The sequence below is a fragment of the Pteropus medius genome, unplaced genomic scaffold, assembly GCF_902729225.1.
Source record: "Pteropus medius unplaced genomic scaffold, Ma_sr-lr_union100, whole genome shotgun sequence".
Lineage (NCBI taxonomy): Eukaryota > Metazoa > Chordata > Mammalia > Chiroptera > Pteropodidae > Pteropus > Pteropus medius.
In genome coordinates this window covers 2,364,174-2,379,051 of record NW_024348533.1, presented here as the reverse complement: position 1 = coordinate 2,379,051, position 14,878 = coordinate 2,364,174, and the positions used below count along the sequence as shown (strand labels likewise).

Here is a 14,878-nt window from a genome sequence, read left to right as displayed (position 1 = left end):
GATGGACATCGAGGCTTTCTTGCGGTTCGGTGTCCCTGTAAACAGTGGCGCCATAAACATCCTTAGGTGCCTGGCCTCTCTCTCTCCAGGACCAATTTCTTCAAGTGGGATTGATGGGTCAACGGAATGTGTTGATTTAAATTTTGCCGAAGATATCTGATTTCATTTCCAAAGAGGATTTAGCACACATTTTCAGAAACAAGGTTAAGACTGTTCCCATCTCTCACACTTCACCTGCATTATCACTCTTTTTTATTTGGGGGGAGGGGAATTTAAAAAATTTAAACAAGATCTTTTTTGTAATAATCTGCATTAGTTTCCACTTTTCATATGATTGTTTCCCATTTGCATTTCCTCTCCACTCAATGACTTACTCTATCCCTTACCCATTTGTCTTTCTGACTGCTGGTCTTCTTTTAAAACTAATTTGTATGAGCTCTTTTTATATTATGAATATTAACCCTTTGTCTGTCCTATGTGTTTTTTGACTTTTTAAAATATATTTTATAATACACACATTTTAAAAAAATGAAGCCAAATGTCTTTCTTTTTCTTTATGACTTTTAGCCTTTCTGTATTACTTTAAAAGGCTTCAGCCTAAGATTATTCAAATATTTCTCTATAAGGTAATGATATTTTTGCCGCTGGTGTATTAGAGAATCAGTAGTTGCAGAGGCCCAATCAAGTTTATTGAAGGAAGTAGCCACTGATGCTTTTTAGTTATACTCTCACTGATAATGAATATGTGAAGAAGGGGCTGGCTGATGTTCTCAGAGAGGGCTGGTTTGTATAATCTGGGAATGAGCCCCTCTTTCACAGAGGGGGCCTTTGGAGGAGCAGTCACATGGGACACAGTATCTTCTACTCTGGGAAGTTTTTGAACTTCCACTTCAAGAAGTTCATATGCATAATTCTTACACAGGCTGATTAATTCCTTTAATCAGATTCCTTCCAAGTTTCTTACCACCTTGGCAAACCATTAACCACCTTTCATTGATCAGTATAGAAACTTACTTCATGCCATGCCTCTTTCCCGCAGTGGACCAAAAAGATGTACTGCTTGAAATTTGGCCCGCTCTCCTTCAGGACAGCTCCAGAGTGGGCTGTGATATTACAAGGGTCCACTCGTGGTTGGTGCCAGCAAATTGCACAGAGAAACCTATGAACCAGGCTGCAGTTATTCTTTTTTAGCTGTCAGCTGGTCTTAGAAAATTTCCCATAAAAATGTAGATAAGATTTGTGGGAGGGACTTCACTGAGATAAGGGCAAGCAGGGTTGTATTTGGAGAGAACAGTGTATGAAAACTGGGGCCTTCGAGACCTGCTTAGATGTCATCCCGTTGCAAGTTCTTTTTGGTGAGAGTGTTTCTGGACAAGTGTAACTAGATCCCTTTCTCTCTCTCGTCCTCCCATCTTTCCTTGTTCCTTCCGTCCATCCTTCCTTTTTCCTTTCCTCCATCTATTAGCAAATATTTCCTGAACAATGGTTCTATATCAGATATTATTCCGGAATCTGGGCAAGAGTGGCGAGCAAGACAGGCCAGCCCCTTCCTTTATGGTGTTGATATTCTATTCTAGTAGAATAGGACAGTGCTTGATTGATGACAGGAAGCTAGGTTTACATAGTTGTCTGCTAGTCCATAATCAGGTATTCAGTCTCAATCATGGCTGAATAGAAAGCCAAGCGCTTCTGTAAATAAGGGGATAGTTTTTTTGCAGAAGAGGGCACGGCAATGCTCCAGAATTTTTAGGGTCTCCATTTTGATTTTCTAATCATGGTTTGTCACTGTTTCATACAGATGAGAGAATGCACACTCGCCTGATGTCCCCTTGATTCCCGTTCCTTTCTAGCAGAGCCGTTTGCACTCCAACAAGACCAAACGGAGAAACTTTGGTGTCTCAGAACCATATTCACCATTTGTCATACTTTGAATTACTAGTAAATAGGTCGAAAAGGCTAACTCAAATGATGTGTATGTTTTCTCCAGAACCCAAAGAACCCACAGAATGTTTTTCTTACTGGTAGGGGTGCAAAGTACAACAAAATATTTCTTTACTTTGAAAGGGGGATTCTGACCTGCCCCCAAATCACTGGACTCCTAGAAACTTCGCTAAGGTGGTAGGCCCTTAATCTCCCAGCCTTTAATATATGTGCTTTTCCTCATGTTTGGCTGCATCATGCTCTCTGTGTTCTATTAGCATTATTATTAATTTAAGGGACAACTGTTGTGTTCCTTGGGGAATGGAAATTTTAATATTCCTGTAGACTAAATTATAGAAAATGTTAGAGAGTAGATATCATCTAGAAGGAATTTGTACTCTGATCTTTTTCAGGTAAAAAATTGTTTCCATTGCTTTACATTTATAGAGATAAAAGAAAAAATATCACCAAATCGACAGCTGCCTATTAATTGTCGGAAGCTATATTTATTTACCCAAGTAAAAAGACCAATCTAGAATAGCAGCTAAAATAGATTAAATAGATTAAATAGCAGCTAAAATAGATTAAAATTAAACAATCATTTATTATTTTCCAGGGCCTGTCACCTGCACTGGGTAGTTAAAAAGTAATATTAAAAAATGTCACCACCCTCGCATCTTCTAAGAGGCACTAAATACTGTAGTTTCACGGTAATCCAGGATTACTTTGATTTATAATTTTGGCTTAGAGGAAGAGCTCAGTGGTTTCCATTTGGTGTCTTATTGCGATGGCCCTTACCCAACGTGTCGGGAAAACCGTGCGGGATAACTGCCAGTTCTCAGTATTCCTCTTTCTAGTATATATTTAGCAAGTGGAGAAAAAGCACAGCATGTGACAGAGATTGCTAGATTTTCATTAAAACCTTGATGAAATGTTAAGCTATATATTCTGCCATCCTTGCATACAGAGATGATCCCATTATCAGATTTTGTTCAAAAAAATGTGAACAGGCACGATGTCCCACTTCTAAACTTGCCTGGCCTTCCCCGCCCATAGGCTGGGTGCAGACAAGGTTCTGGGATGTGGAAGAGCCCTCAGAAGGAAGGAGCCTGGGTCCTAAAGTAGCAGATACACCTGCCTCAACTATTACATAAGTGAGAAATAGATTTTTATTGTGTTTCAGCTATTGTAAACTTGGGAGTACATTTGTTACCATAGTCTTATAAATACAGTGTGGATTCAGGATTTTTACTGGGCCTTTCACAAATATACTGAAATAAAATTCATTTCTAACTTTCAGAAGCCCCCACTGTAACATGTGAATTGCAATGGCTGTTGAGTCCTCAGGTATTAGTCTTTACTTAGAGTTAGCATCCAACAGCAAGACTCAAAAGATCTGGGAATAGTCTATTCTACAAAGCAGTTAATAAGTAGTTAAATGTTCGTTTCTGGCAAGAAAAAGAGAAGATTGGCTTATAGACAATGTTATCAGGTCTTCTCGGGGGTGTCCAGGCTTTCCTTTATTCAAGGGACTGGGAGGCTATGTACTGAGCCAGGACTAGAAATTTGATAAGAAGCATCTGGGTGCATGGCTGGTGGCAGCAATTATTTAGCTGGGGGATCTTGGAGTACATATACTCATTGATGTCTGAAATGGAAGCATTGGGGGTGTCGTGTATTCCTAAATCTTTCTTTAAAATAGATTTATTGAGATATAATTTATACACAATAGATTTCACCAATGTTAAGTGCATAATTTGAATGAGTTTTGAAAAATACAGTTATGTAACAAGTACTATAATCATGATCTAGACTATTTTCACCACCCAGGAAAACTCCCTCATATCCTTTCGCCCTCTGGGCCCCTAGGCCAGCTCCTGGCACTGATCTTTCTATCATTTAGTTTTGCCTTTTCTAGACTTTCATACAAATGGAAACATTATTCGCTTAAAATAATGCTTTTGAGATTCATCCATGTTGTCGCATGTATCAGTAGTAGTTTGTTTTCTTTTATTGTTGAGTGAAATTCTACTACAAGGAAAGAGCGAAATTTGTTTATCTATTCACCAGTTGATGGACATATGGTGAATGGATAAACATTCCGGTTTGGAGCAATTATGAATAAAGCTGGTGCAAAAATTCCAGTAGTATTTTGTATACACATGTATCCATTTCTCTTGGTGAATATATCTAGGAACTGGGTTTGCTGGGTTGTATGATAAATGTATATTTAGGAAACATAAGAAGCTGTCCATTTTCCCCCCAAAGCGGCTGTATTTTGCATTCACTTCAGTAATGCATGAGAGTTCCAATTATTCCACATCCTTGCAAACATTTGGTATTGTGGATATTTAAAATTTCCTCCTTTCTTATGGGTGTGTAGCGTTATCTACCCCTGGTTTTAATTTGCATTTAATGTTTATTTCTCTAGTTACTAATAATGTTGGCTATCTATATATAAAAACATAAATCTTACCTTATCTTACCTCATCTTACAAAATTAGGCCAAAATGGATCAGAAGCCTAAACACAAGAGGAAAACCTTGAAAACTTCTAGAAGAAAATGTCAGAGAAAAGCATTTGAACTTGGGTTATGCAAATATTTCTTAGATAGCAAACCAGAAGACAAACCATAAAGAACAAATTAATAAATTAGATTTTATCAAAATTAAAATTTGCTCTTAGAAGGACATATTAGTAAACAAAAAGACAAGCCACAGACTCAGAGAAAATCTAGTTTACAAAATATAAATCTGCTACAGGCTTCTCTCTCTCTCTCTCTCTCTCTCTCTCGTTCTCTCAGTTTGTATCGGTTTTGATAAGAAATTCGCTGTCATTCTTGTATTTGTTTCTCTACATAAGGAGTCTTTTTTCTTTTGGCTGATTTTGAGATTTTCTATTTCTCTTTGGTTTTTACCAATTTTATCAAGATATGTGTTGGCATAATTTTAATGCTCTGCTTGCTTATGTGTGTGCGTATATGTTTGTTTGTGTGTGTAGTTTTCATCAAATTTAGATAATTTTCAGCTTTATTAGCCAAATTTAGACAATTTTCAGAACTCCATTTACTCATATGCTGGATCCTTCATTATACCACAACTCACCAGCATCCAAATCATTTCTTCTTTTTTTCTCTTTATAGTTCACTTGACATAGTTTCTGTTGCTATGTCTTCAAGTTCACTAATCTTTTTTTTTTTTCCCTGAGGTATCTAATCTGTTTTCAATCCCACTTGGTGTGCTTTTCATCTGAAATACTGCATTTTTTATCTCTTGAATATCCAGTTGGGTCTTTTTTAAGTCCCTACTCATCAGGTTCATCTTTTTCTCTATCTTCTTGTAAATTTACAGCATATCTACAATAGCTGTTTTAATGATTTTGTTGGCTTATTCTATTACTTCTGTCATGTCTGGATCTATTTTTACTAATTGATTTTTTCTTTTTTTCTCCTGCTTTTTGCATACCTGGAATTTTTTTTGTTGGATGCCAGATAATAAAAATTTTATATCCTTGCTACTTATTATTTTTCATTCCTTTAAATACAATGGAGTTTGTCCTGATGGGAAATTAAGTTACTTAGCACCAAATGGATCATTTTATGGCTTACTTTTAAGCTTTATTGGAATGGGTTCAAATCAAGTTTAATTACAGGTCTAATTTAGTCTCACTAAGCGGATAATTTTCTAAGAGCACTATCAAATGCCCCTTGCATTATGAAGTCTTTCCAGTCTAGCTGGTGAGGACACATGACACTTAAAGTATTGTTTGGCCTAATGCTTTCTGCTCTTCCCTTCCTCTCCCCGACTGTGGGTAGTATCTTCGTATGTATGCACGAATCAGGACATAGAAAATTAGTTTAAAGTTTGCTCAGCAAGCATCCAGAGTTCTCTCTTTTACTTGGTAGTTTAACAGTATTTCCACAAATTCTTTGATTATTCCCCCATCAAAGGGTGGAATTTTATTGTCTTCCCTTTGAGTATATGTGGGACTCAGTGACCAATGTCTGACAGATTATAGTAGCAGTGATGGGATATCACTTCTGTGGTCAGGTAATGAAAATACTGTGGCTTCCTTCTTGGGTACACTCTGTTGCTCCCTCATGGATAACTGCTCTGTAGGAAGCCAGAACCTTCCAGTCCATTCACATCATCAGTGACTATAGACCATGGCTCTGGCAAACAGCTTGGTTGAAACCTTGTGAGAAATCTGGAGCCAGAATTACCAAGATAACCTCTTCCTGGATTTCTAACACCAAGAGACTGCGTGAGATAATAAATGGCTATTGTTTTAAGATGCTAAGTTTTGGGGTAATTTGTTATGTAGCGATAGTTAACTAATACATATTTTGGCACCTCAAAGTAAGTGTTGCTACAGCAACAATTTAAATTGTGAAAGTCGCTTTGTATCTGGGCAGTGGGCATTGAGGAGAGTATTAGTGAAAGCCTAAAGTACCTTGAAGAAGCTTTATTATAGGTTTTATTTTGAAATAATTCTATACTCAAAAATTTACAAGTATTTCCTATGAATCCTTCATCCAGTTTTCACCAATGATAAATGTCTTATATAACCATAGTACATTATCAAAACCAGGAAACTGATATTGGTACAATATAAGTAAACTACAAACCTTACTTGGATTTCACCAATTGTGTTTGTGTGTTTTTGTGTAGTTCTATGAAATATTATCATGTATAAATTTGTGTAACTACAATGATTAACACAGAACAGTTCCATTAGTACAATGAAATTCACTTTTCCATTTATTTATAGATACATAGTCCTCTCAAACCAAATCCCTGATATGTTTTTATCATTATATTTCCATATTTATTAAAACATATTTCCATCACTATATTTTAGCATTTCAAGAATAATATGTAAATGGAGTCATGCAGCATATAACCTTTGAGATTGACTTTTTCATTTAGCATAATACCTTTGAGATCCATTTGATAGTTCATTTAATGTATGAGAGTTTCAGTTAATTCAACATCTCTGTCAAGACAGAATTGTCAGTGTTTTGTATTTTAGCTATTCTAATAGGCATGTAATAGTATTTAATCATGGTTTTAATTTGCATTTATCTACCAATTAATGATGTTTAATATTGTTTCATGTGCTTATTGGTTCTGCATATATTTTCTTTTCAAGTCTTTTGCCCATTTTCTAGTAGAATTGTTTGTTTTCTTAGTAGTAAGTTCAAATATATTTTTACTATTCTGAATCTGTCTCTTGTCAGGTATGTTTTCAAATTTCTTCTCTTAGTCTGTGGCCCATTTTTACATTCTCTTAACAGGGTCTTTTTTGGAAAAAAAAAGCTTTTAATTTCTATGAAGTCCAATCTATCATTTTATTGTTTATGGATTTGTTTATTTTTAATACTGTTATGATTTTACAGATTCTGATTTTGGTATCGTGTCTTAAGGTTAAAAAGAACTTTCTTTTTAACCTTAAGTCACAAAAGCCAAAGATTTTGTTTCATATTTTTTGTAGAAGCTTTATATTTTATAGTCTTACATTTTATATTTAGATCTATGATTCATTTTGAGTTAATTTTTATATAAGCTATGAGATTCATGTTGAGATTCTTTTTTTTGTCTTTGATGTCCAGTTGTTTCAGTCTCATTTGTTGAAAAGACTGTCCTTTCTCCATTGAAATGCTTTTGCACTTTTGTCAAAAACCAGTTAACTGTGCTTGTGTGAAAATATTTCTAGACTCTATTCTATTCCACTTATCTATAGTAATCTCTTGATTACAATAGCTATAAAGTGAATGTTAATATTAGGTAGTGTCGAGTCCTTTATTTTCCTTTGTCAAATTTCTTTTTCATTAATTTAGTTCCTTTCTGTTCCTGTATATATTTAAAAATAAGTTGATCTATATCTACAAATAATCCTGTTGAGATGTTAATAGGAATTTTTATAAACAAAACAGAATTTAGGGAGATATGTCACCTTTAATATGTCTATTCTTCCAACCCGTGAACCCACTATGCCTTCCCAATTATTTAGGTCTTTAATTTTTATTAATGTTTTGTGTTCTTCAGCAAACATATCCTATACAATTTGATGAAACTTCCACTTGCCTAAATATTTCATTGTTTTGGAACTACTGTAAATGGTATTGAATTTTAACTGTAGTTTCCAATTGTTCGTTGCTAAAATATGGAAATACAATTGATTTTTGGTGTTGACCTTGTATCCTGTGATCTTGAGATCTAAGAATTTTTGTTACATTTATTTTTTTAGGATTTTCTACATAAACAATCATGTCATTGGCAAACTGGGACAGTTTTATTTATCCTTTTCAAGTTTGTATTACTTTTATTTATATTTCTTGCTTTATAACACTGGTTAGGATTTTCAATACTATGGTGAATATGAGCAGTGAGAGTGGACATCCATGCCTTGATCTCAGTTTTAGAGGGAGAGCATTCAGTCTTTCTCTCTTAGCTGTAGGTTTTTAAAAATATATTATTTATCCAGTTGAAGAGTTTCTCTTCTGCTCCTATTCGTTTGCCAAAAGTTTTAATCATAAAAGGAGACTGAATTTTGTTAAGTGGTTTTTCTGCAGCAGTTGGTATACTCATGTGGTTTTCTTCTTTAGTTTGATGTTACAGTGAATTATATTGATTTTGGAATATTGAACTAGCCTTGCATTCCTTAAATAAATCTCACTGGTAATATTACATTATTCTTTTTATATATCGCTGGATTCAATTTGCTAATATTTTGTTGATTTTGCATCTATATTCATGAGATATATTGGTCTGTATTTTCCCTTTTTATACTTGCTTTGTCTGGTTTTGGTATGAGGGTAACGCCAGCCTCAGAAAATTAGTTGATAAGTGTAGTCTTCTATTTTCTGGAAAAGATTATATAGAATTGGTGTTACTTTAAAAACAAACATTCAGTAGAATGAGCCATTGAAAACATCTGGAACTAGAAATTTTTATTTTGAGAGTTTTTAAGCTACATGTTTAATTTCTTTAGTACCTTAAAAAAGCTTTTAGTTGAAGCAATATCTTTGGTTAGGCTGTAGGTGAGGGCTTGTAGGAAAGTGAAGTAAATATTGTTAGAAACTAAAGGAAATGGAATTCTTGTTATATAGTGGCATTAAATTTACCAACATTGTTGTCTGCGGTAGAAAATGGGCCTAGTGAATCGGTTCATCAAACTAAGGACATTTCCAAAAATATTTTGAAGGAGCTATATTCTGCTTATAGAATATGTGAAAGGAGAGGAGATAAACTAAAGGAAGACTGTTAACAAAAAGCAGCTAAGAATTTTTTTCCAGCCTCTTTTACTGGAAAATAATGCTAAAATTAAGAACAAATTGCATCAGAGCAAAGATGAAATCCAGGGCACTTTCAGGAAAGCATGGTCTAACGATGAAGCCAAAGGTGTGATTGTAAAATTCTTTATTAAGAAATAAAGATCACATGTGTCCATTCAGAGTATCTTCCAGTCAGAGTGAAGGCCCTCTAAACCAGCAGTCCCCAACCTTTGTGGCACCAGGGACTGGTGCTCCTATGAGAATCCAATGCCCGACGATCTGAAGTGGAGCTGAGGCAGTGATGCTAGCGCTGGGGAGCAGCTGCAAATACAGATGAAGCTTCACTTGCTTGCCCACTGCTCATCTCCTGATGTGCAGCACGGTTCCTAGCAAGCCATGGACGGGTACTGGTCTTTGGCCTGAGGGTTGGGGACCCCTGCTCTAAAACGTTTAAATGTGTGTCTCCCAGATCCTTTCAATCAAACATTAAGACTTCTAAGAAGTCCAAGAGCGCTGTCTCTTGGCAGTCTTGGCAGAATGGTTTATCTCAAAGAGATTTGAAGATGTAGCTTTTGCCTAATTAAGTAAACTCCATAAAGATTCACAGAAGACTCACAAAGCTTGAAAAACAATTACATATGCAGAAACATTTCTGGGCAGAAAGGGGCAGAGACTATGTAAAATAACATGGAGTTGTTGGACCCATAAATTCTACTCTCAGGGAGCCAATGGAGAAAACTACTTAGTTGTGAATGCATACTGCCTTTCATGGAAATGGAAGGATGACTCAGAGAGTAGAAACAAGTTCTCAGAGAGCAGAGCCCAGAGCCATGGAGAATTATTCCCAGACCTTGAGACATAATCAAGGCACTTTAAATATTCTCCCAGTTGGATTTCAGAATTGCCGTAGACCAGTAACTTCTTTGTGCTTCCTCTTTTTCTCCCTTTTGAATAGAAATGTTTATAGCAGTTGTCCCCTGCCTGTTCCACCACAATATGTTGGGTGTATGGCAGGCAAATAAATTGTTCCTTAGCTTCACAAGTCTATAGAGGGAGGGCTAAAGTCAAGGAGCTCTACTTAATGAACTACACTGAGGACATTCATGTACACCTGGACATGATTTAGATGCTGATACCCTGGACTTTGAGCTGATGCTTTAATAGGATGAGCCCTCAGGAGGGGATGAGTGTATTTTGCACATGGAAGAAATGCAAATAATTTATGGCCAGAGGGTATAAATACCCTTTGATTGTTTTAAAAATATGTCCATAAATTCTCTGATGCTTCTCCATTTGGATGTGGGTTAGACATAGTGATTTGCTTCTAATGAATAGAATATGGTAGTAGTGACAATATACTATTTTCAAGATTAGGTTATAAAAAGACCATAGCATACAGTTTGGGTACATTCTCACTCTTGGGTCATTTGTTCTGAGGGAACACATGCAATGAGCAGCCCTATGGAGAGATCCATCTGGCGAGTTTCCTATCAACAGCCATGTGGCTTGGAAAGCAGAACCTCTAGCTCCAGTTAAGTCTTCAGAAACTATAGCTGTGGCCAAGAGTTTGACTGCAGTCTTGTGAAACCCTGAGCCAGAAATATCCAGCCTAGCTACTTCAAGATTCCTGATCCTCAGAAACCATGTGAGATAATAAATGTTTGTTGTTTTAAACTGCTAAGTTGGTTATGAAGTAGTAGATAAATACTATGCTCTTTATGTAACTCCCTCCTCTCCAGTACTCTGCCCTGTAAATTCTAGTCCCCTGGCTCTGTTTTCTCAACTCTGCTAGTCTTCAGGGCTCTGTTTTGATTCCTCCCTGTGCTGAAGCCAGAACATTGCCTCCAGGTAGTAAGCTGGGAGAATTGTAGTGATCACCTATTTGCTTCCCTTCTCTCATAGGTCATACATAGTCCTAGGCTGCTCATTGTCGAATTTCTAAAAACCATTGTTTTTTACATTTTGTCTGCCTTTTTTTTCAATTGCTTAAGGGAAGAGTTAAATCTGGTTCCTGTTACTCTATCATGGCCAGAACTAGCTTAAGTCTTGATGTCGATTTAGACGATTTAGACGTGAGTGCTACTGGGAGTTGGTATCCTCATGCAACTCAGTGAAAGGGTTCTTTGTATTTTTCTAAGATTTTATGGTTTCTTTGAGGGGAAAGGATTTAAGATTAGCTTTAGGTAGTGAGAGGCATTGGACCAATGAGGGAAGAGAATTGCTGAAGGCATCAAAGCCAACTTTCTGTATAGAAAAGCATGGGTTATAAAACGCAACATGTGAGCACCTTGTGATCAGAACAGTTGGTTCCACTTACTCCGATGCTTTGTCACTTACCTCCACCCCACAAAAACAGTGCTTGGTTGATGTTAGCTACCATCTGGTGACATATGTATTGACCTGTCTTAAGCAACATATTTTTCCCAGCTGCTCTTTTCTTCCTTCTAAGGTTGGTAATGCACACATATGTCACAGTCCTGCCTTTTCTCCTCTATTTTACCATACAGTTTACTCCATTCCAAAATCAGGCTAGTTTTTTCTTTCACATACATACATAAGTGAAATTTACTCAAACCCACTTTAATTGATGCTCTTTTTTTTGTACATTTAAGTCTCTTCTAGTTAGAGCACAAAAACTTTCCACAAGTCATTTCTTTCTTAGACTTGTTCTCTCTGTAAGCCAAATAAATCATGCTGAGGGTAGCTGATCACCAAGCCATCAACCATTGTAATTCTGAGTCAAGAAATTGAAATTGGAATACCATATAGATTTCAATTGCCATTATCTTCTAAAGCATTTTAGAGAATTTCCTGAGCATTTCCATACCTATTCAGTATAAATCATTGAATTAGGCAGGGCGATGTTAAAACAAACAAACAAACCATATAACAAAAGAAATCATTCCTACCTTTCAAAAATTTAGTCTAGTAGGAGAAATATGTATATAAGTCATTACAACCCAAAAGATTTATAAAAGCCTTTGAAAGTAAATTATAACAGTATTTCAAGTGGGAGAAAAAGAAGAGCTTGCTGAGAATTAGGTAAACCTTTCTGTAACGATCATGATTAACCTCTACCATGAGGAATTGATAGGGATTATGTGTTACTAGGGGGTGGGGAGGTAGGGAGAGATGGGAACTTACATAGGCAACCTGTGTTTTTATGTAGCATTTTAAATTTAATCATATAGCTCATCTAGTTTTACAGAATCACAAATGTATTCCAATAAATACATATACTTTAATATGTATTCCTTCTGTAGTTTTACATTTTTGTTGTTGTTCTTGTTAAAATTATATGAGAAACATTTAAGACATATTCTAGCAGAGGTGTTTCATTGAAACTAGCATTCCATCTTAATGGCTTGCTATATTTCTTAAGAATAAACGCCTCTGACTTCTTGCTTAGAGTTGTCTATATTACTGAGTCCCATAAAAAGAAGTGTGTAGGTTCTTAAGTAATTCAGTTATTTCTCAAGTGTCTGGATACCAATACCCACCACAGTAACTTATTTTAGAGCTTTTGTAAGACAAGGTTTGGAGACAGGCCACTCTTGACAAACACACCTAGACTGTCTTCATGTTTGTTTTTAAACTCTGGACAACTCAAAGAAAGTATTCTAGGACCCAGTTTATTCAAACAATGGCTTTCCTTTGAAATAAGATCATTTGCCTCCCCTAAAGGCATAGTAGTCACCTTTGACACTAGGAACAGAAGGTAAAACAACAAAGGATGTAGGGAACCAATCTCAGTGCTGGCATTTTTAAAAAACAGATTTGCATCAACTCTTATTTCTAGCTGTCTGGCCTAGTCCAGAGGGAGCAAACGGCAGGTTAGATCAATCACCCTGGAGTCTGATGTGCAAGGTTTGATGTGGCCAAGAGAAGAGGTATGGAAAGGGCATAGGTACCAAGAAAAGCTGCAACAAAGGAAACAATATTTAAGGTTAAAATTCCCCCAAAGACAGAAATAGCCAAAATATATTCGTTAATGTACTAAAAAAGTAAAAAAGGCAACTAATCTCACCTGGTCTCAGATCTTTAGAATACAATATTTAACATCGTCCCTTTAATCTCACCCTCTTTAGAAGTGTGTGTGGTGCGTGAGAGGGAGGGAGGGGAAAAGGGAGAAGAGAAGAGAAGAGAAGAGGAGGGAGGGAAGCAGTGAGGGAGGGAAGAGGAGAGAGGAGAAGAGAAGGGAGGAGAGGGAGAGGGGAAATTGATAGCATTGATGAATGAGAAGCAGGAACGATAAGGTGGGAAATGTCAGGGTGTCTACTGTCTTGGGAACCTTTGAAGCACTCTCCATGACGAATTACATTATTTCCAGGCATAGAAAATTCCTAGAGACAAAAATGGGAAGAAAAAGCAAAGGTCTTTTGGCCAATGGAGCCGAAGCTTTGTGCTCCCGCCTGCACTGTTTGCTTTGTGTGATGTGCGATGGGGGAGAACTCGACCAAAGGAGGAGCCTGAGTAGGGGGGTGGGGTGGGAAGGGGCAGGCACGTCTACCTGCACGCACCTCCGCTGGGGGTAGGTGAGTGGGTACTGTGTTAAGATGCAAATCCGGCTCCCACAGTAGCCAATCAGCAGTCAGGTGAGGAAATTTGGGTCCCCACCCCATCTCAATCCGGAGTGTGAGCACGTGTGCGGTGTTCTGGGACCTTTGTCCCGCAAAGTCACACTTGGCGGGCACCCCTTAGTCCCTTTTTCTTGTCGGATCTCTTTGCATCTTTTCTTCTCCACACCCCACCTCTCGAATCCTGTCTCCCCCTCCCTCTCCCCTCCCCAATTCCCTCCCGCGCGGTGCAGGCAAGAGCCTGCAGCACTTCAGTCCTGAGGCGGTGTGCGGAGACTGGCACACCAGGTTGCTGAGACTGCGGCACTAGCCCCTGGCAGTACCGCACGGGTGCAGGCGGCGAGCCTCAGCTCCGACACCACGGCTCTCTTGCCCGCGCGGGGCAGTCCTCCCCGCGTCTCCAGGCAGCGCTGCCCGCCCTGCGCCTGCCGGCTCTCGGCTGACTGTGGGTCGGTCCTGTGGGGCTCCGGAAACTCCTGCAACGTCCAGAACACAGAAAATAGAGTCATCACCTAATTCGCCAGGGAGCCGGAGCGCTTCGGGGCCGCGGCGCTGCCTGCCCCCGCTCCTTCCCCCACCCCACCCCACCCCCGCCTGTGCTCCAGCAGCCTCTCGAGTCATACAGCAACCCCCCTCGCCCCCCCGGCAGACAAAGGGCCTGGGCAAACTCGCCGCCCGGCCTCCTTGCGCTCCGGGAGGCGGCGGCGCCCGCGGTGGATCGCGCAGGGAGGCGCGCGCGGGGCAGGGAGCCGCGGCCGCGGGAGCGCGGGATGGGGAAGAGCCGCGAGATGCGCCTGGCTCACCTCTGCTGCTGCTGCTGCCTCCTTTACCAGCTGGGGGTCTTGTCGAATGGGATCGTTTCAGGTAAGTTCTGTCGTGACTTGCGGCTTGCTTTCCAACGTCCCCAGCGGAGACCTGGAACGCACGAGTCGGCAGGGCTGGTGCAGCCCCTGCGCGGCGAGCAGGGCTCAGGGGCAGCAGTGAAACAAGCGTGCGGGTGCGGAGGAGGGGGTCGCGCTCGCGAGCCCAGAGCTGTTCTCCAGGCCTCTTTTTAACGATCCCAAAAGGATTAGTTTTTCTGTATGAGAGTAGTGGTATTTGCAAA

The 14,878-nt window shown here is 38.7% G+C and overlaps 1 protein-coding gene across 1 annotated transcript in view; it reads left to right on the top strand.

Annotated features, from left to right (window-relative positions):
- The first annotated feature begins 14,528 nt into the window (after positions 1-14,528).
- The window catches only part of ADAMTS19 (ADAM metallopeptidase with thrombospondin type 1 motif 19), a 214,067-nt gene continuing 213,717 nt past the window's right edge, over positions 14,529-14,878 (top strand). The window contains exon 1 of the mRNA XM_039880005.1: positions 14,529-14,637. Within this exon, the coding sequence (XP_039735939.1) occupies positions 14,544-14,637 (94 nt within the window). The 5' untranslated portion in view covers positions 14,529-14,543. The remainder of the gene's footprint in view (positions 14,638-14,878) is intronic.